Below are 20448 nucleotides of genomic sequence, written 5' to 3'. Positions count from 1 at the left end.
ATACATATGCCAGGTAGGAAGAGATTTCTAATAGTTTTAAAATTTCTTTTGAACATCTTGAAGTCAATTTCCCAGACTTTATGAGTCACTGTAAGAGCTGTTGTCTCCTGGGAGACAGGCAGAGCCTCCCAGTATCTCCAATACATCTGAGAGGTGCCTTTCTAATCTGTCTCTGGATAGAAGCCACTAGGTTCTGGATCAAGACAAACAAGTACATCACTTGCTCCCTAACTCTCTATGGACAATTCCATAGAAAAAGCCCTGGGAAGGAGACTGGGAGATGTCGGTGGTCACCAGGGACACAATGGGCACGAGGGGAAGCATTTGCCAAGAAGAAAATCAGCAGGGAGGCAATATCTGATATCTTGTACCTACAGGGGCTTTGCTGGACATTTAATGTCATGTAGACAGATAATTTTGACAGGCATCTTTGGGATTCCATAAAACTGAAGGAGATGAAGTGAGCTGATTGAGTCCGTTTGGAATTTATATGTTGATGAGTGTTTTGCCCAAATGCATGTCTGTGCACCATGTGAGTGTCCGGTGCCTGCACAGGTCAGAAGATGGTGTTGAATTCCCTGGAACTGGAGTTCTGAGCCTCCATGTGGGTGCCTGGGACTGAGGATCATCTCCTTCCCTCCCTCCCCTCTCCGTCCCTCCCTCCCCCAGTCGATACAGTGTGAGCAGCTGCCTTACCCCTGTTCCCATGAATGCTTTACCATGATGGTTGTACCTTCAAAGTGTAAAGCAAAATAACCCACTCTTAAGTCACTTGTCAGGTCACAGCAAAACTAACTCACACTGGGGTTATTGAAATAGTGACTCAGCAGTTAAGAGCACTGGCTGTTCTTCCAGAGAACCCAGGTTCGATTCCCGGCACCCACATGATGACTCACAATCATCTGAAACTCCAGTTCCAGAGCATCTGACACCCTCTTCTGACTTCCTTGGGCACTGTACTTCTGTGGTGCACATATACAGGCAAATTACCCAAACACATAAAATGAAAAAGAAAATGTAAGTAACCAATATAAACAGTCAGGATGAATTAGAAAGACTGAAGGATCAGGGGGTGTAAAACAGTATGCAGTGTGACTCCCTACTCCACCCCTGTCATCATGCTGGCCCCATAGGACAGATGATTCCCTTTTTAAAAGGACAAGTAACTAAGTAACTACTGTGCAAATTAAGATGGATCTTTTCACCCAAGGGGGTCTTTTGACTCCAGGGACAATATAGTGAGCCACAGAATGAACTAAGAATACTATTAGGGGTATTGGGTCCCATCCCTACACACACACACACACACACACACACACACACGCACACACACACTTAAGACCATAGAGATCAAGATTTATAACTTGTATCTATTTGGTGACCAGCAAATAATTCTAAAATGCCTCTTAAAACTTCTGTGTACTAAGTGCTCACTTCCCCAGGTCATATACTAAAACTGGGACAATATGGAGAAGACCAGCATAGCCCTTGTGTGAGGACAGTGTGAACACTTTTCATGTTTTTGGCTCAAGGATTGCAAAATAGGGGTGTGGGAAGACTGAGAGAGCCAGAGGAACAGGAAGTTGGCTATGAGATCATGTCTCCTAGAAATGTCAGGGAAGCTACACCCAAGAAGTCTCATCAACATGGCTGCCTAACTATGGGACCAATAGACATGCTACTGTGGAAGGGGAAAGCCCAGGCATCAACCCTAGGAGAGGAACTACAGGCAACTACGGAATGGTGAAGGCTGGAGAAATGGTCTTTCCCAAGGATGAGCTCCCAGGTTCCCAGATTCCTTATTCAATACCAAATGGTCAGCCCCGAAAACATATACATACAAGTAACATTTTCCAAGCTGAACAGATTATATTTAGGGATACATGTAACAATATTTGGGGATATATGTAACAATAATAAAAAAAACCTTACCTATAGTAAACACACCCCTAACAAAGAGTCAATCTCTGATTTAACAGAAAAAAAATGGTTTGCCAGGTAGTGCTGGTGTACACCTTTAATCCCAGCAACTCAGGAGGCAGAGGCTGATGGATCTCTGAGTTCGAGGCCAGCCTGGTCTACAAAGTGAGTTCCAGAACAGGCAGGACTACACAAAGAGAAATCCCATCCCAAAAATCAAAATAAGAAAAATAATTTAAAGGCACAACAACAAAACAAACAAAACTCAGGGAGATACTCTAGAAAAAACAAGTTGTCCCCAGTACTTTGCTATTATAGATAATGTTACATATTAGGAAAAGGAACCCAAATATCAAAGTAAGCCAAGGTTCAACCACGTTCTGGGCGGCTTCCTCACAAAGTCCCCGGGATTCCTTTCAAGAATCAGCCACCCATTACACTAAGGGATGTAACCGCAAAGGTGCAGTAACAAGGTTCGGATCTCAGGCCCTCTGACTCCATCACCAACGGCGGTGATTCTTCTGGAATATTCTTTAAACGCTTACCATTAGCACTCTTATTTCATTAATACAAGTATGTTGTGATACATGTTAACACTTTATTATAAAAGTCTTCTGACAGTGCCACCCACTCAACCTGTTTATCCTAATACGGTTTTTGTCTTTATTGGAATCTCTTCACTAAAGATCACATCAATAGCAAGAACGGGTGTGTGCTCAGGTGTGAATGGCAAACTGATGCCTAAATCTCCTACTCTAAGCTCTATTATCTAATCTGTCCTTAGGGTGTACCAAGTCACACCACATCTTAATTTTTGAGACAGGGTCTCATAGCTCAGGCTGGCCTCATTCACTCCATAGTTGAGAATGAACCTCCGTCCCTCCTGCCTAACTCCCAAGGGCTGGGATTACAGGCATGTGCCCACCATGCTGAGTTTTATGGGGTGCTAGGGATCAAACCTAAGACTTTGTGCATAGCCGGCAAGCATCCTACCAACTAAGCTACATCCCCAGACAACATAATAAATGATTATTATGAAATCATTCTAATGAAAACCACAGTGCTCAATTTTACTACTCTGTAAGCTTTTATCTTTGATGCTGAGAGAAATAAGTCTCCAGATACAAAGCATTCAGGTTAACAACCTATCAGCATAAGGTGCAAGTGGCCTTGGGCAGCACTAGAGAGCCATCCATGACAGTGCGGGTGCGTGTGTGTGGAGGTGCTCTTCCAGAGGACTTAGGTCAATTCTCAGCACCCACACGCAGCTCACAACTCCAGTTCAAGGGATCCAACGCCTTCTCCTGGCAGCCATGGGCACTGAATGCAGGTAATACACAGATACACATGCTGGCAAAACATTCATATACATAAAATAAAAACAAATCTTGTAAAAAAATATTGTTGTACTGTCTGCAAAGGACCATAGCGTTCTCTGCAAGAGAAACTGGATTAGTTACAAATATATATTGCTAACTTTACAGGAACTATAGAAAGGGAGGTTTAACTGTGTGCTAGACAGAAGGTAAATAGAAGATGTGAAATGCTCATAAACCAGAGAAAGCAGCAGACATGAAAGCTGGGGAGGGGACTAACTGAAAAGATGAGGGAACCCAACAAGCAGGATTGGAGAGGAGACAAGATGGAGCATTGGGAGGGAGTGAGTAAAGTCCATGATATCCTGTTGTAACCAGGTGTGATGGTGCACTCAAGAGGCAGAGAGAGGTAGATCTCTGTGAGTTCCAGGCTAGCCTGGTCTACACAGTGAGTTCCAGGACAGCCGGGGATACACAGTGAGCCCCCGTTTTGAAAAGAATTATGTCGGGTGAAACCCATCATTGTGTACAATGAAAACACATTAAAAACTCACTAGAAATTTCGATGCTCCCAGGAACGCATTTGCTGAGCATTTATTAAGTCCCGTTGTATGACAGACACTCTAGGCACACTGGGCATGTGCAATGCAGTGAAGTACAAGATAAAATGCTTGTTTCACCTGGAAGGGCTCTAGACAAAACACCATGAAGGTTGCATATGTATTTATTAGTGTGGTTGTGTACATGTGTGCACATGTGTACATGTGAAGGCCAGAGGTGGCCATCATTTGCTCTCTGCCACTTTCTTCTCCTCTTCCTTCTTCTTCTCTTCCTCCTCCTCCTTCTTTGATAAGGATAGCTTAGTATAAAGTCAGCTTGAAGGTCAAATGTCCTCATTGGTCCCAATCATAAACTATTCTTAACACTAACATGGTTAGCTTTTGCGTGTGCTTGCACACAGCTGCATGCCAGAGGTTGATTTTTTTCTACTGCTCCTTATGTTTTTTGACATAGTCATTGAACCAGAGCTCGCTCACTGGCTAGAATGATCAGCCAATAAGCTGCTGGGAGCCTCTTGTTTCTGCCTTGCAGTGCAGGGATCACAGATATGTCCCACACAGCTGGGTTGTTACGGCTGTGAGGAATCCGAATGCAGCAAGCACTTTGCCCCTGAGTCCTCTCCCTAGCTCTCACTTTGCATTTTCCTCATTTTTATGTGTATGAGCGTTGTCTTCATATATGTATGTGCACCTGCTCCCCACAGAGGTCAGACAGAGCATCAGATTCCTTGAAACTGGATTTATGGACAACTGTGAGCCACCATGTGAGAGCTAGGAATGGAATGTATGTCCTCTGCACCAGTGCTCAGTGCTCTTAACCACGGAGACACCCCTCCATTTAACATTGTAAAAGACTAAAAATTACTAGAATTTTGATGCGGGCATCTTCAGTTATGTTAGCTTCTATTTCCTTCACTAATGCTAATGTGGACTTTGGATCAGAAAAAGTAAAACAGTTACTGCCAGCGGTGGGCAGTGATGGTACATACCTTTAATGCAAGCACTCAGGAGGCAGAGACAGACAAAGCTCTGAGTTTAAGGCCAGCCTGGTCTACAAAGCTTGTTCCAGGACAGTCAGGGCTACACAGAGAAATTCTGTCTCGAAACAAAACAACCAACAAAACAAAAAAACCAAATCCATACATAAACAAAACAAAGAAAAAAGTTAAAACCCATTGGTTTTGTATGTTGACTATCTCACTGAAATTTAGTGTGTCTTGAAAATGTTTAGCATTACTGATAATCTGTTGATCAAATTTGCCTCACTAAGAAGAGTATCTGTGTCATAAACACACTGGATGCCAGACTTCATGTATTTTTGTGTGTGTCTGAGGGATGTTGTTTGTGGAGATCAGAGGACAGAAGCTTTTTGTTTGGTTGGTTTGGTTGGTTGTTTTTCCTTCCACCACATAGACACTGGGTGTCACAGTCAGGTCCTCGGGCCAGGTAGCAAGTCCCTTTATACACTGAGCCATTTCACTGGGCTAGTGGTGCTCAGATTTCAAACTGAGGCAGGGAACATTCTCTTTCTCTTACAGCTTTACAAGTTCTAAATCTTGTCTCGTCTTTGGATTCTGCTAAAATTAGCATCCCTGGCTTCTGTTTACGCAGCCACAGCACAGAACTAATGTTGAAAAATAACCCACTATTTTCACTGAAATACAGCAACCCAGTTCAGCTATAATTTCCTTTCTCCTTAAGTGCTGCGCTAACATTTTCTTCAGAATTTTAAAATATTAAATGAAAGAACCCACTCATTGAGACCTATGACCACAGCACATACAGAACCCCAATCCAAATATTGACCCTCACAAGCACTGTTAAAGGAGCCACCCTCAACCCCGCCTCTGTACAGGATGTTACCTTGCAAGCTTTCAAGTGGGGTTGGTTTAGCCTTTTGCAATGTTACACTGTGGTGTGAATACAACATCGGTAACTACACAGATGCGGTTTACCCAAGTCTGTAGCTGGAACCTTTCCAGGCTCCCACATCAGAGGAGTCAAACTCACCCCACCCACAGGTGAGAAAAGTGCTGGAGAGCCACAGAGCGATCAAGTTACTGGACAAACAGGGCATCTTGCAATAACAAGGTTTTGGTAAATGATCTTCTTCAGGAGCTAGACTGCTCCTGTTTCCTTTTTACCTTAAGCTCTGCTGGGCAGGGAGGTACAAACGGGACGGGGGTGGGGGGAGGAGATAAGGGATGACCACTGCTTTGGACATGGGAGCAGCCTGACCTTCCAAGCCTCAGCTGTTCCTAGTGACTGCTCTCCTGGTACTTTGGACCTGTTTACACTCAGAGCGGGCAAAATCTGGCTGGGTGGAACATTCTCCAGGTCTTAGCACTTCAGTTGCTTTTGTGTTTTTGTTTTAAATCCCTATTCACTACAATGTGTGTGTGTGTGTGTGTGTGAGAGAGAGAGAGAGAGAGAGAGAGAGAGAGAGAGAGAGAAAGACAGAGACAGAGACAGAGACAGAGACAGAGAGAGACTGGTGCCAAGAGCCTTGCACAGCACACTATAACAAGCTATACCCCTACCCAATATTTATTAACAAAACTGTCTAATATATTGGAATATATGATCATTGCATATTTATGTGCACTTCTATTTTTCTTTTGAAGATATTTTTCAAGTTTGTTTGAACATTCATAATATCCTGTTCCTACTATTAGATTTTTAAGTCTTTTAAAATTTTACTTTTTTTTTTTTTTCCATTTTGCTTATTTGTGTGTGTTCAGATGCACGGAGGCTCAAGAACACCATACAGGACTTAGTTCTTTCCGTCATGTGAGCTGTTGGGATCTAATTCAGGTAGTCAGGCTTGGGGGAAAGTGCTAAGACACTCAGTGGCCAAGTTTTTCAGTTAATTATGTTATGTGTGGGAGTGTGAATACAGGTGCTCACTTGGCCATGTCACACCTGTGGAAACACACTTGTTAGGGCAGGGTCTCTCTTTCTGTTGGTGCACTGCATATTCTGGTCCTAAGAGCTTCTGGGTAATTCTCCATCTGGGTCTCCCATCTGGCTGTAGGAGTGCTGGATCAGAGATGTGGGTTACCACATTTAGCTTTCTTTTGGGTTTGGGGCCTGAACCTGGGTCTTTAGGGTTGCATAGCCTACACCCTTAGATGAGCGGAGCCATCTCCCCTACCACAACAATTTCTTTCTTTTTTGTTTCGAATGTTTTGAACCATCTGAGTCTTCCTAGTGGCCTCTGTTGCCTGTTACTCGTTTTCGATGTCTCTCCTTTTGGTCACTGTTTTGGTGGTGCTAAGAGCTGAACCAAAGGCCCCACACATGCTAAGCACAGACAGCCCCTATGAACGCCAAACTTTTGAGCCAGGACCTCAATATGTTGACTACACTGGCCTCAAACTCCTGGTCCTCCTGCCTCAGCCTCCGGAGTGCCAGGATTAAAGGTGTGTGCCACTGTACCTGGCTGAACTAGCCTTAAAATTTTCTCTGAGCCTTGAAGCTGGTAGCTCAGCCGTCACCATGACCAGGAACCATGCCCTCAAAGCAGCATGCCAGGTTCTAGTCATCCAGAGCAGGTCATGCACAAGGCAGGACTGCAAGAGACATGGCAGTACCCTGTAGCCTACCCGTGCTGTTTAGCATTGTCTAGCTGACAAGATTAGTTTGTTTGCACATTTTAAAATACAGCTGTAACTGACAGGGTTCCAGTATCTTTTCCATAGCTCCCCCCATTAGCAAGGTCTTTTATACAAAGCTGTCAACTTCAGATTTTAGATATTATCAGCATTTCCATATTTGTGGTCCTAGAATGCTATCTAGGATTCCATGTTTTTCTTAGTTACTAGGGTCCCCTGAGTTCTGAGTTCTTCTGCTCTCTTGAGTTGTCAGGGAGTTTCATTTTCTTGGGTTTCAAAAATAACCCCTTGTTTGCCCTCTAATTGTCTTTTCAAGGTGGGATGACCTTTGCCCTTCTCATTTGCCTTTTTACATCAGTGTCTTTTCATTCTGCCAGCATCTGCTCTAAGTGTGCATCAGTGAGTGAGCGTGGCACCACTGCTGAGAGTGGGGACAGTTCTGCCAGCTCCCAGGAATGGAATGTGGTGAACTGAAGTCCTTGGAAAACCACACTAGGTATTCTTAGCAGGCACTCAAAACCAGAGACCAAAAGGTCACCTCAGCATGGGTAACCACCACTGACAAACTACAAAGCAATTATGTTACAAAGGAACAAACCACAAAGGAATGCTTCGACACCAATTCGTAGCATTTATTGACACTTCCATTTTAAAATGCTAGGAAAGCTGTAAAAATTGTAAACATGGGAACCAAACACTTGCATAAATTATTTCCAAACTCTACAGCACATTAGAAACCAGTGCAGCTGATTGAAGGGTAGAAACGTAACTGACAAACAGAAGGGCGGGCTCAATCGCTAAATCACACACCCATACTGAGTTTTAAGCGCCCGTTTGAGATCAGCAAACCGTGATTGTCAAGTTGCAGTCTTGATGCCACAGGTGGCCCAATTCGCTCTGCGGTTTTGTATAGTAACACGAATCATGTAGCATGAGGGTGCAGAAAGTCAGAACATGGACCTCAACCGAGTCGGAGACACGTCATTATCCCCAAGCAGCCCGGCAGAGCAAGCTTCCCTGATAACCCTACGCCTGTCTCTGTTCCTCTCTGCTCCACAGGGAGCTGTGCCGAGAGGGGAGCAAAACCCAGTTCTCTGTTTCAGAACTAACGGCCCTGGTGCTTGGCATGGTGATTACCCATGCTTGAGGACCAGAAACCTTGGTTCCTCTGGCACCTCCTGTTTCTTTCCTCACCACCACGACAGAAGTTTAAAGTCTGGCTTTAACTTAGCCCTGTAACGGCGCATTTGGGAGTCAAATCATGAGTACTTGATATCTGGTGGGCATAAGAAAAGACATCAATGATGCTCCAAGTAACCCCCAAAGTGGCCCTGGAGCAGGGAAACACAGGAGGAGGGAGGGAAAGCAGGGACCCTGGATCCTGACCTACCCTGTGGGACACCAACCTGGGCGGAGCATATCAGATGCAGACATTCACTGCTCCCCTTAAGTCCTGGCTGGCTCTTAACCGATTCCTGTTCCCAAAGGCATTTACTATTCTTTTTCTACACTTCAATGCTGCTGTGTGTTCTTAAGATAATTGCCGAGTGTCCTGTTACACACACAGGCATGAATTAACGCTGCACCGTGACGGTTCAGTTTTCAAGTCTTTTTAACATGGACAAAAGAATTCTAGTTTAAACACCCACTATCACCACCCCCCTCCAGCCCCCTCCCCCACAAAATAAACCAGCTGAAATGTGCACCATTCTTGTTTACCAGGTGATGAGTGTAAGTCTATGTACTTCATGAGACTGTTTCAGCGGAGGCCCATAGAAACCCTCTCACCTGTTCCAGGAACGCCTGTAAAGGGCCGGACTAAATGACGAAGCCCAATGGACTGTCCCACACAGTCGAGTGTGTGCTCACAGGGGTAGAAGCGGACGTCCTCGGACTCCCGCCTGGAGTAGATGTGGACGAGCAGGCTCTGATGACTTACTTTGGAGGTAGAAATGACATGGCCAGGACTCCGATAGTGGCAAGCTTAGTGTGAATTAAGACAGGAGCACTCTGCCCTGCGCCCAGAACCTTGACCCAACATCTTTGTACGTGTCCCATTCCCACCTAAGACTCCAGGATGAAAGGGCCAAGGGAGGCCTAAGGAATGATTAACTATGAAGTCCTGCCAACACAGCCCAGTGTCCTGGGGACTGGCTTGGTTACTGGAGCACTCATCAAGATCTGAAACGGCATGAACACTCTGTATACAAGAAGGCAGGGAATTACTGGTTTCGGCCTGAATCCTTCCAGGCACACTTGCACCTGTGCTTTGGGTCACTGGCCTCATGCCTTCAAAAATTCTGCTTGGCAAAATCTTACTGCTTAAAAGTCACATGCCATCAAAATCAACACACTCTGAAATGAAATAAGACCTGGAGGACAAAATGAAGGCGTAGATAATGAAGCCAGCTGTAACTCAGCCACAACCTGCTAAAGTCCACAGACGATCTAAGCTAAGCTAAGCTCTGCAAGGCCCAGCACAGCGCCACTCATGCCTGTGTGTGTAACAGGACACTCGGCAGACATCGGCAGTTCCTGGTACTCCGACCTCCTTTTCCCCACACCAGGGCTCCTGCTAGGCAGATCTTCACCAGTCTGGACATTTGTTTGCTTCGCTACTAGACAGGTTTCCTCCCAAGATGACTACTTCCTCTCAGGATTGAGTTCACTTGACTAACCCCTTTCCCAGGACAACTGTGAGGCTTATCCATTGCCATATCATCACTGGCTTGAGTAACATCAAAGTGGCTTCTAGCTTTTGCATTTTATGGGTATCTAAGCCACCCTGCTTATCTCTTATACCATCTTTTATACCTGTCTGTACTATCCAGCTTAGATTCTAAAATCTCTTGGAAGACAGGACTCCTGTCTGCTGACTTATCTAGTGTCAGAAAGTTGGGAGCAAAACTAATACTTTGCAGGCAACCTTTGAAGCTGACAGAGAAGTGGTAAGTTTGAACTTTCTGTTTTGTTCTGATTCCCTACGGTGAACCCAGACACTGACAGATCACAGCCTAGCACCCACGGCAGAACATCCACACAGGTAACCTCTCACATGTTCACAGTGACGGAAGCTCTCTCCTCAAGGCTTCTTTTTCAAGTAGGATCCCACCTGATTTTTAGAAGCAGAGATGCTATGAGGTGTCAGGGCAGGGGGAGGATAATGGTCTTGTTAATAACAAGGATGACATACAGAAGGAATCGAACACAAGGAATTAGCAACAAAGGAGAGAGCGGAAAAAGCACTTCTCCAAGCATTGTGTTCTAAAATGCTGACTCAGATTTGCAGTTGGTGTTTCTCAATGGAACTTCTAAAATTAGAAGAAAAGGACAGACATTAAGCTTAACTTTCATTTAGGAGTGCTTTAATAATTTACACATGTTGAGGACAAACCTTTTTAGGGGAGCACACTGGATGAGTGACTGGATGGATACCTGCTGGATATGGCGTATCCCACAAGAGTTTAAGCATGGTAAACCTGCTGTGCCAGTTGTTTAGGGGAAATGGGTGCAAACTGAGTGTGCTTTAAATAACCAACAACTGAGCTTCCACAGAGCCTGCATGCCACACTATACTCCACCTTTGGTTGTGACACCGTTTAAAGGTGTATCTGTTCTAAGAGTAAAAATACAGGTAGAATCCCTTTGTAATTTCAAAGGCATCAAAATTGCTGTTTTTGTCACATCCTCTGACACCGAAGCTCATTTTGGTATTGTACAAAGGAGGTGGTCATTTTTAGGACACTCTATGTCGGAAACCTTCATGACATGGGGTGAGAAAGGGCCATTTATTCTGTGTATTGATTTGGATTTATCACACAGATGTCATGCTAAAACTCTGCCTGGATATTTGAGACTTGGTTAGAATGACTGGAAAGAGGATCTTCCAGCTTGGGAAGAGAACTTATTAAATCAAGATTAATAAATAAGCCCAGAACAGAGGTCTCCTCTTCCATCCTCTGCAGAGTGCCTGCAGGCCACCTGACAAAGAGCACTGGGTACTCTCCTGCATGCCTTCTCATCTGGAGCATGCAGATAAACACTGGCTGTACCAGTTTCCAGGGACAGGTGTCCTTGTGTCCCGAGACTGAGAAGGGCAGAAACAATTCTGGAGCCAGTGACTACAGTCTGGGGGCTTGTTCTAGCTGTTTCCATTTTCTTGAGACTTGCAGACACACAGGTTTGGTTAGGCTGAGCTCCACAAACTACCCCATTATCTGTTATTCAATCAAAAGCATCCGTTCATCTGATGAAGAGGTTCATGCAACTCCCTGTTCAGTGTGCAATTTCCCAGAGTTTCTTCCAGGCACCAGGATATAGAATGTCATAATGTCAGAGGCTGAGAAATGTGACATCAGAAACACACTGTGAGGTAACCTCTCTCTGGCCCAAAGTGAGTAAGACAGACTTCAGACAAAGAAATAAAATCAGAAATGGGGGGAAACTCTCATTTCCTTCGTGGTTTTAAAACCCTGTATTTCTTCAGTCATTACAGAGGCTGACAGGAACACAGCTCCACTTCTAGTCCAGAACTCAGGGGACCTGACTACCATGGACATTCATGACAACCAGATGATACTAAGAATTATTGAAAATAATGCCTGCTTCCATAAGACATTCAAATATAATCTGTGAGCAAACTGTCAGTGAAGTACGAGGACCTGGGTTAGGACACCCCAGTAGCCTCATTCTGTGGGGTAGACCTCATCCAGATGCTCTGCTATGGAGCCAAGAGCTGGGTGAGCCCAACAAATAAACAGCAAATACAACTATGACTGGAAACCTAAAATCTGATATATATTTTGAATAACCAAATAAATATGAAACTTCCCCTCCCCAAAGTGCAGCTTTTTCTTTTTCTTCCCCCAGACCCCAGAACACAATGAAACCACCAACATATTCTTCTACTGCAAAAGCCACAGTTGTGTTTCAGACAGAAAGGTGAAAGCCCTCAGAGCTGTAGCACCAGAAGGAGAAAGAATGCAGGCGATGGCTTTGTTTGAAATCACCAAACTCCACAACCTATCATCAGGTTCTCACTAGTAGCTCTCTTAGATTACCAAACAGTCTCAGCATGTCTTGTTGTTAATATTACTATTAACGTAAGTTTCTACGGAGGAAAAGAGGGCTCAAGCTGTTACTAAAATGTCTTGAGATCTCTCTTCTCAGGAAACAGGGTAGTGGGTGTGTTGTGTGTACCAGTCAGATTCCCAGGGAAATGCTGCTCCTGCACCCTATCTACCTACACGGTTTAATCTTTTGCCTTTGAAAGAGGAGACTAACTTACATTTTGTTAGCTTAGATTTGTGTTTTGGTTCTCTCTCTCTCTCTCTCTCTCTCTCTCTCTCTCTCTCTCTCTCTGTGTGTGTGTGTGTAAGTGCTGGCGCTTTTGGCCTGAAGTACACACATTTTGACTGAACCAAAGTGGTCATCAAATTGCCAACCTAGTAAAAGTACCATGAGTTGTCCATGTGACTTTATGGCATCTTCTAACGTTGCAACTTGTTCCCTTCCTCGGGCAGCTTGCCCGGAGATGCTGCTTCCGACTCTTACAAACACCCGCTCAGTTGATTTCCTTTTGGTCTTGCTTCCACAGGAAGCAGATACTTGGCAAACCTGCAAGGGAGGCTGATCAGCTGTGGAAGTTCTGTCCTGAGCCCTGTTTCTGAGACAATCGCAGGAGCTCCTCTCGGATCGCTCGGATGAGGGAGGCGGAGGAGTGGCCGGGCTGGAGGTCCTCTGTGGAGCTGGTGGGGTAACCCAGTCCAGGGCCCTGCAGCCCTCGGTGGGCGAGGTTCCCGGGAGGGGCTGAGGGCTCCCTGCCCGAAGTCCTTGGCACCTGAAACAGCGGTGGAGAAGAATACTCTTGATGTCCGAGTATGTGAGTCTGAAAGACATGGTAAACGTTATTACACTTCCCACGTGAGAACAACAGAAAAAGCTAATTAACACTGGGGATGCCACCTTCCACCCACTCCCTCAGCTCTCCAGCATGGTCCCTGTCACCCGAATCCCTGTGTGCTGGGTATAGAGTGAGTGGGAGCAGCACGGAGCTGCTCCAGGGCTTCTGGTTTGTGGTAGAACAGAGATCTGGGAGCTGGAGAGGATAAGTTAGAGGAACACCCACGATAACCCTGAGTTAGGGCAGCTAAGAGAGCACTGGCAAAGGGCAGGATAAGAACCGTGTGTCCGTTCTAGTGCCCAGGGAGTGGACATAAGAACACACTGGGACTCAGAGGCCACGGCCCAGGACCTTATCCTTAGAACTGGTCCTTCCCTTCTCTTCCCAACGGCTGGGATCACAGGCATGTCCCTCCACCCCAGCCTCAATCCACCCTATCCAACTGTTATCTATCATGCACCTTTTAGTGCCCTTTGAGAAACTAGGCTATTTTTACTAGAAGACATTATTAGTTCTTCTGCAATTGGCAGGCTATAAATTGATTTGGCAAGAATGATTACATTTTCAGTAATTTTTCTATTCTTTTCCTTTTGGTAGTACAAAAAAAAAAAAAAGATCTCAGGTCAGTGAACTGAAACAATTCAATGTACTAACTCGCAGGTCAGTACACTAAATGCTAGGCGATGACTAAGTCAGTGTGCGGGTCAGGACACTAAGTCAGTGTTCTAAATGCGAGGCAAACACGGCCTCCCAGAGCCGACGGCATCTACATCTCCCTTCCCCACATCGTGGGAGAAATTCTTCCCAGTGATCACTGCCAAATTCAGCAGGCAACATACAATGCTTCGCGAAACGAAGCTGAGCACACTGACACTACAAAGCTGTCACTGCACTATAAGCACCTGAGATTGTAAGTCTAGCAAACAGTCATTCTCTTAGAGTGACATTTCCTCTCACTAAGTAAAAGTTTCTGATGGTGTGAAGAATTTAGTGCCGCCACCGAGAAGGTAACAACGAACTAAAATCAGAGTGGGCACAGTAAGGTTTTTAAAAAGGAATTTTTAGGTTTGCACTCTCAAAATCTGTTAGCTTATACCCCAAGATTAAAAAAAAATTGGTTTTTTAAAAATCTGTTTTCGGCCGGGCAGTGGTGGCGCACGCCTTTAATCCCAGCACTTGGGAGGCAGAGGCAGGCGGATTTCTGAGTTCGAGGCTAGCCTGGTCTACAGAGTGAGTTCCAGGACAGCCAGGACTACACAGAGAAACCCTGTCTCAAAAAAACCAAAAAAAAAAAAAAAAAAATGTTTTCTTTTATGTGTGTGTGTGTGTATGTGTGTGCACACCTGTGTGAATGTGTGTATGTGTGTAGGTGAGTTCCCACTGAGGCCAGTAGGGGGCATCAGAGCCATCAGAGCTGGAGTTACTGGTATTTCCAAGCCATTGGACATGGGTTCTGAAATTCAAACGCTGGTCCTCATGATCAAACAGCAAGGGCTCCTAACCACTGAACGATCTCTCCAGCCATATAGAATTCTTGAGAAAATAAAAGTCCTTGTAAAGATTAATGGTGCCAATGCTACGTAACTAGAAACCCAATGGACAATAGATGCCCTGAAACGCCCCAAGTCGTGTACTTATCACAAAACCATCCCCAAGTGGTGGTCCAGATAGGAGTGTCATTAGCCAGCCAGTGAGGATACAGAAAAAGTAAGGTCCTGACCAGCTACAGTGGTCACATAAGAAGCAGTCTGGATTTTATTCAGATCCATGATTTGAAGTCTGAAATCTGCCTCAATAAGAATCACAGTCATTCCAAAAGTGGAAAGGAATTTACCAAGCACAACCAAGCCAAGGCAAGAGGAGTGGGGACTGCAAGTTGTGTTTAGCATAGCTTTTAAAGAGTGTCAAAGCAGAAGCAGCAACATGGAGTAATTGTGGTGTGAGTTCTAGCTGCCGACCCAAGCCCCAGATACTCACGACTTCTCTTCGTCCTGCCTCCTCCTCCCCATATACAGGCCAGCCTGGTCCCCCGTACTGGCTGCCTCTGCCAGCAGGAATTTCTACTGGTTGGGCCCCAATTCTGCTTGCAATTCCCACCTGTGTCAGATGCTGGATCTGGGAGCCTGAAAGGAACACACAGCAGAGACCTGGTCAGCATCTGCGGGACGTGCATGGGGAGACTGCCGAGGATGACGCCTCCAGGTCTGACCATGGGCTCCTCTGAGCATGCGTGCAATCTGTGCAGATGTTGAACATTTCCTAGGAAAGCAGGCAAGAGAGCTGCTTTCATTCCCTCTCAACATGATGCTGATGAGAGGCTCCTAACTTCCCATCAACATCAGATGCCTGGGATCAGGGATCACAGAAGGTGCCTTGAAAGGGAAAAATGTTTTAAGGCTATAAATGAGCCGATAAACCATGAAGAAGCTGAGGCCTGGTGCCTCCCTCCTTATAGCTCTGAGATGCTCAAGGACCTGAATATATGATGTTTTTTTCTTAAAAAGCAGGTGATAAAATTATTTAAATTCAGAATGCTTCCTACATGTTTCCATAGTAGCCACAACTCAAGTAACCCCGCTCACTAGCTTACAGGCAAGCCGCAGTGAAGGCAAAGCCAGCATCTTTCCGAGGCTAATTCTCTCCACCCAGACATTAGCTTGGGTGTGGCTCCAAAAGCTGAGTGTTCGTGTCATTCTCTTTCGTCAGCACTTGGCACATGGAAATACTCTACACTGCAATCAAGGAAGAAAATAAAAGGTCTCTATTTTATTTTTTGGTGGGGCTAAGGACTGAGCCCAGATCTTATATCTGTTAGGCTGGTGCTCTACTAGTGAGCTATGTCCCAGCTCCTCAAACCTGATCTCTGAGCCTTGTGACATACAGTATATAATTCTAAACACTGCCAGGATCAGCCAATCTATCCATGGCACAGAAGCTCTCTGAGGGTCCTTGGGGTAATGTGGCCTCCCCATTTCAGCCTGTCCAGGTACCCTTAGCTAATTAGACTACATTTTAAAAGAAGTCTTCAGTGGTTATATCTGGACATACAGCAATAACCGAGGGTCAGGAAAAGAAAGTCTGGACCTCAGCTAGGGCAGACAAGCTTCAAGTGAGCCCTGATCTATAACTGGACAGACTTGGCAGCATGAAAATCACCCACTGACATCAGTACTATCTGTCCCACAGACACAGGCTGAACTCATCTTTTGAAGGGTTACAGATGTAGCCCAGGAATGGATTAAAGCATAGCTTTTGTGTGAAACCACACAGGGGCTGAAATCATACTGTAGGCCTGACTCTGAATCCTGCTTTGATCCCTTAACAGAACAGTGGAGGCTTCTTGCCGACTCAGAGCCTGGCAGATCCCCAGCCGCTGACAAGCCATGTGTCCTCCAGGCTCTGGCTCCTGTCCCCACTGGACATCAGTCCCTCTGAGCTCCAGTCACCTCAGAGGGTTATTTCAAGGAACAGAAGGCATGAGGTGGATCAAACACCAAACGTGTAGAATCTTAAATCATTTCAAGCCTTTCTTGGTCTCCGTTTTAAGTAGCTGCACATGGCTGTGGAGGCATACAGCTTTAATCCAGCACTCAGGAGGCAGAGGCAGGCAGATCCCTGTGAGGTGGAGGCCAGCCTGGTCTACAGAGATAGTTCCCAGGGAGCCAGGGTTACACAAAGGAACCTTGTCTCTTATTAATTAGCTAATTAAATAACAATAAACAGCTGTGCCACTTACTCACTGGATATCTAAGGAGGTAGTTCCCCATTTCTTCTTCCTATTCTGAATAAGGATGTGCTGAGCATGGTGACGCCATGTTGGCTTCCCCTCAGTATTTTGGATTTGGGAGCAGAGATTGTGTATTCCAAGGAAAAATATTTTTACCAAACCAAAGGCCCATGAGTTCCACTTCCACACTGATCCCAAAAGCTGTACACTATTACGACTCTGCTGCCTAAGTGTGTACCAGCTGCTGCACACTCCTGCCACCTTGCCTCTCCCCCCGCCCTACCCTCCATCAAGATGGACTGGCACCCTCAGACTGGGAGCCAAAGCAAAGGCTTCCTCCCTTGAGTTGCTTTAGTCAGCAATGAGAACAATAAACGGCCACCAACAGTCATAATCCAACGATAACACTAACAGTGAAGCTGATATGTGCTGAGCATGGGTGATACACCAAGCACTGTTGGGGGTCCATTACAATCGTCACCTTGTTAAATGCTCCAAACCAAGCAGGAGCTCAGGACCAGGTGAAAAAAAACTGAATGTAAATTTAATCACCTCATTTCTATGAAGATAATTTCATGGTTGTGTCACGTGTTGTGCTAGTTTAATCTATATTTCTTTAGGTATTTTTGACACTAGGCTATTTTCCTAGTTCTTTTATCATATAACACACACACATGTGCATACATGCACTTGCACGCATACACATGCCTACACATAAACACATGCACACACATACACACACGTATACATATGCACACCACACTCATACACACGCATACACACATGCATCTCTACACATCTGTGAATTCCTTCTTCCTGTTCTCTGCTCATGCCTTCTGAAGGTTCCTTACTTGTCAAGTTTTATGACTGATCCTCTATTATAAGCTTTTTATCATAATATCTTAGAGATTTTCCCTATTTTTCTTTTGTTTATCCTTAGAGACAGGTCTTGCTATGTACCTCTGGCTGTCCTGGAACTCACTATGGAAACTAGGCTGACCTCCAGCTCATTTGCCTGCGTCTGCCTCCCAAGGGCTGGGATTAAAGGTGTAAGACACTACATCCGGCTTCTGGTAATTTCTAAAAACACACATTTGACAATTTGTTGTTGTTGAGACAGTGTTGTGTAGCCCAGGCCAGTCCTGAATTCATTATTCAGTTAAGACTAATTGTGAACTGGTCTCCCTTCCCTTCCTTATGCTGGGCTTATAGGCACATACTACCATACATGGTTTATGCAGCATTGAGGGATGAACCCTGGGTCTTCTATATGTCAGGGAGGTACTTTATCAACCGAGCTACAGCCCCAGCCCCACATTTGATAAACTTTATAATTAAAAAGTAATTCTAGCAGCTGGAGATGGCTCATCAGTTAAGAGCACTTAACCTCTCTTGTAGAGGACCTGGGTTTAGATCCCAGCACCCACAGGGTAGCTCACAATTCTTTGTAACTACAGGTTCAAAATATCCAACACCCTCTTCTGGCCTCTCCAGTCACTCCACATATGTGCACAGACAGACTTACATAAGCAAAACACCCATATACAGAAAATTAAAACTTAAAAAAAATCTTTTAAAAATTCTTCTGATAGTAACATTTCCCATTATAAGCATTTACATAATTTCATCTCTTGTTAGAAATTATTGGAAGACAGATTGTTCTTGAATATTTGACACATACAACTTCTATGTTTATGGGAGTTTCTTTTTTCTTTTTTTTTTTTTAACTTTTTATTGATTCTTTTTTGAATTTCACATGTATAGCCCAATCCTACCCATCTTCCCATCCCCCTGTATCCACCCTCTGCCCTTGCAACCTCCCCTGCAAAAAAAAAAAAAAAAAAAAGATAGAATTAAAAGAAAAGATCTTGTCCCGGAAGCTGTAGTGTGTCACACAGGACATACTTCTGTCCACACATTTTTACTTGCAAATCTTTATTGCAATGAGTCATTGGTCTGTTTCAAGGCCTCTGGCTTCTGCCACACTATCTATACCAGATCCTCATGGGAACTTCTCTAGGATACTTTCTTGTTTCCCTGTGTCATGGAGATCCTCCAGATCCAAAGCTGCAGGACTGGCCCTTTCATGGTCCAGAAGATCATAAATGGAATAGATGTTGGGGTGGGCCAACTCAAAGCCCTGGATCTGGGCCTGGGTGGTGGCTGAGTTAGTCAGCCCACCAGTTCTCCTGGATCCTGACCACCAGGGTGTTTTTTCCATCACTACCCTGGCTAGCTCACCCAATGCTTCAGCCAGCAAAAGCAGGGCCAGCTCTCCTGCTCTCATGACCTCAGGATCAGCTCACCTACCTACTGCAGGCAGTGAGAGGCTGGGGTGGGGTCGGGGCACATCTCTCCCTTGCCCATGCTACCCCACAGCATGGGAAGGGCAGGGCTAGTAGCTCTCCCATGCTCATACCCTCAGGTTGAGGGTCACCTAGGGTCACCTCTACTATGCTGTCTAGGCTCCACTTTCCTAAGTGCTATAACCAATGAGGGGCAACGCCAGCTCTCTGACTCTTATAACCTCAGGGTCAGCTCACCTGCCCACTGCAGAATGGCAAGGGTAGGGGTTGGGGTGTTTCCATGGAGATTTTTTTTAATAGAAATTAATGCATCTGAATTTGGTTAGCATGTATGCAGTGTAGCAAGGCCCAAATATACACTAACACAGGAGGACCGAGGTTCCAGGCAAAGAATAGGACGTGGGAAATGGAGCAAAGTTCACAGAGCATCAGGATCCATTGTTCCATGGATGACAGACCATGAAAAATACAAGAATTTCCTAGAATAACATGATGGAAAAATGTCTAGTGTGGTGGTTTGAATAGGAATAGCCTCCTAGGGTCATCCATCTGCATGCTTGGTTACCAAGGAGTGGTACCTCAGGAGGTACAGCCTTGTTGGAGGAAGTGTGCCACTGGGTTGGGCTTTGTTTCAGATGCTCCAGCCAGGCCCAGTGGCTCTCTCTTCCTGCCGCCTGTGGATCCAGATGTAGAACTCCCAGCTGCCTCTCCAGCGCCATGTCTGCCTGAATGCTGCCATGCTTCCCACCATGATGATAGTGGACTAAACCTCTGTAAGCCAGCCCCAATTAAATGTTTCCCTTTATAAGAGTTGCCTTGGTCATGGTGTCTGTCCACAGCAACAAAACTCTGACTAGGATAATTAGCAATCACTGAAAATTTGGAATTCACAGAAACTACTTTCTTGATGGCATCAAATAAGTGTTTATTCTGCAGAAAGAAGCTCCAGGCTTCACAGAGGAGGGAGAGGAAGTCATTGGGGGTACAGGTGGGGGGCACTCAACAGAGTAAATGGGCTTAAGCCATAAAACACACCAAGGTGACTTTGCAAAATATACAAGAAACAGGATGAGCCTGGCAAGGGCCCATGATCTCAAGCAACA

The 20448-nt window shown here is 45.2% G+C and overlaps 2 protein-coding genes and 1 long non-coding RNA gene across 7 annotated transcripts in view; 1 reads left to right on the top strand and 2 right to left on the bottom strand.

Annotated features, from left to right (window-relative positions):
• Positions 1-9331, bottom strand: part of Atp6v0a4 (ATPase H+ transporting V0 subunit a4) — a 78785-nt gene extending 69454 nt beyond the window's left edge. Inside the window, exon 1 of the mRNA XM_076913535.1 lies at positions 9199-9331. The gene's annotated coding sequence lies outside the window, so the exon portion shown is untranslated. The remainder of the gene's footprint in view (positions 1-9198) is intronic.
• Kiaa1549 (KIAA1549 ortholog) overlaps positions 8016-20448 on the bottom strand; it is a 131056-nt gene continuing 118623 nt past the window's right edge. For 2 of the 4 annotated variants that reach the window (XM_076913533.1, XM_076913534.1), the window contains exons 19-20: positions 15290-15435; positions 8016-13249 (exon numbers count right to left, since the gene is read on the bottom strand). In XM_076913533.1, the coding sequence (XP_076769648.1) occupies positions 13043-13249; positions 15290-15435 (353 nt within the window). In that variant the 3' untranslated portion in view covers positions 8016-13042. Of the gene's footprint in view, positions 13298-15289; positions 15436-20448 lie in introns of all 4 variants that reach the window. The other 2 variants (XM_076913531.1, XM_076913532.1) reach the window with 1 other exon arrangement.
• On the top strand, positions 13148-20138 carry LOC143434531 (uncharacterized). Of its 2 annotated transcripts, none has more exons than XR_013104062.1 (3): positions 13148-13287; positions 15328-18112; positions 19981-20138. It is a non-coding gene; the product is annotated as an uncharacterized LOC143434531 (long non-coding RNA). The 2 variants fall into 2 exon arrangements; XR_013104063.1 differs by lacking the exon at positions 19981-20138 and having other exon boundaries at positions 15328-15514; positions 17980-18719.

This window comes from Arvicanthis niloticus, chromosome 15 (assembly GCF_011762505.2).
Source record: "Arvicanthis niloticus isolate mArvNil1 chromosome 15, mArvNil1.pat.X, whole genome shotgun sequence".
NCBI lineage: Eukaryota > Metazoa > Chordata > Mammalia > Rodentia > Muridae > Arvicanthis > Arvicanthis niloticus.
This window is presented reverse-complemented; position numbering and strand designations above follow the sequence as displayed.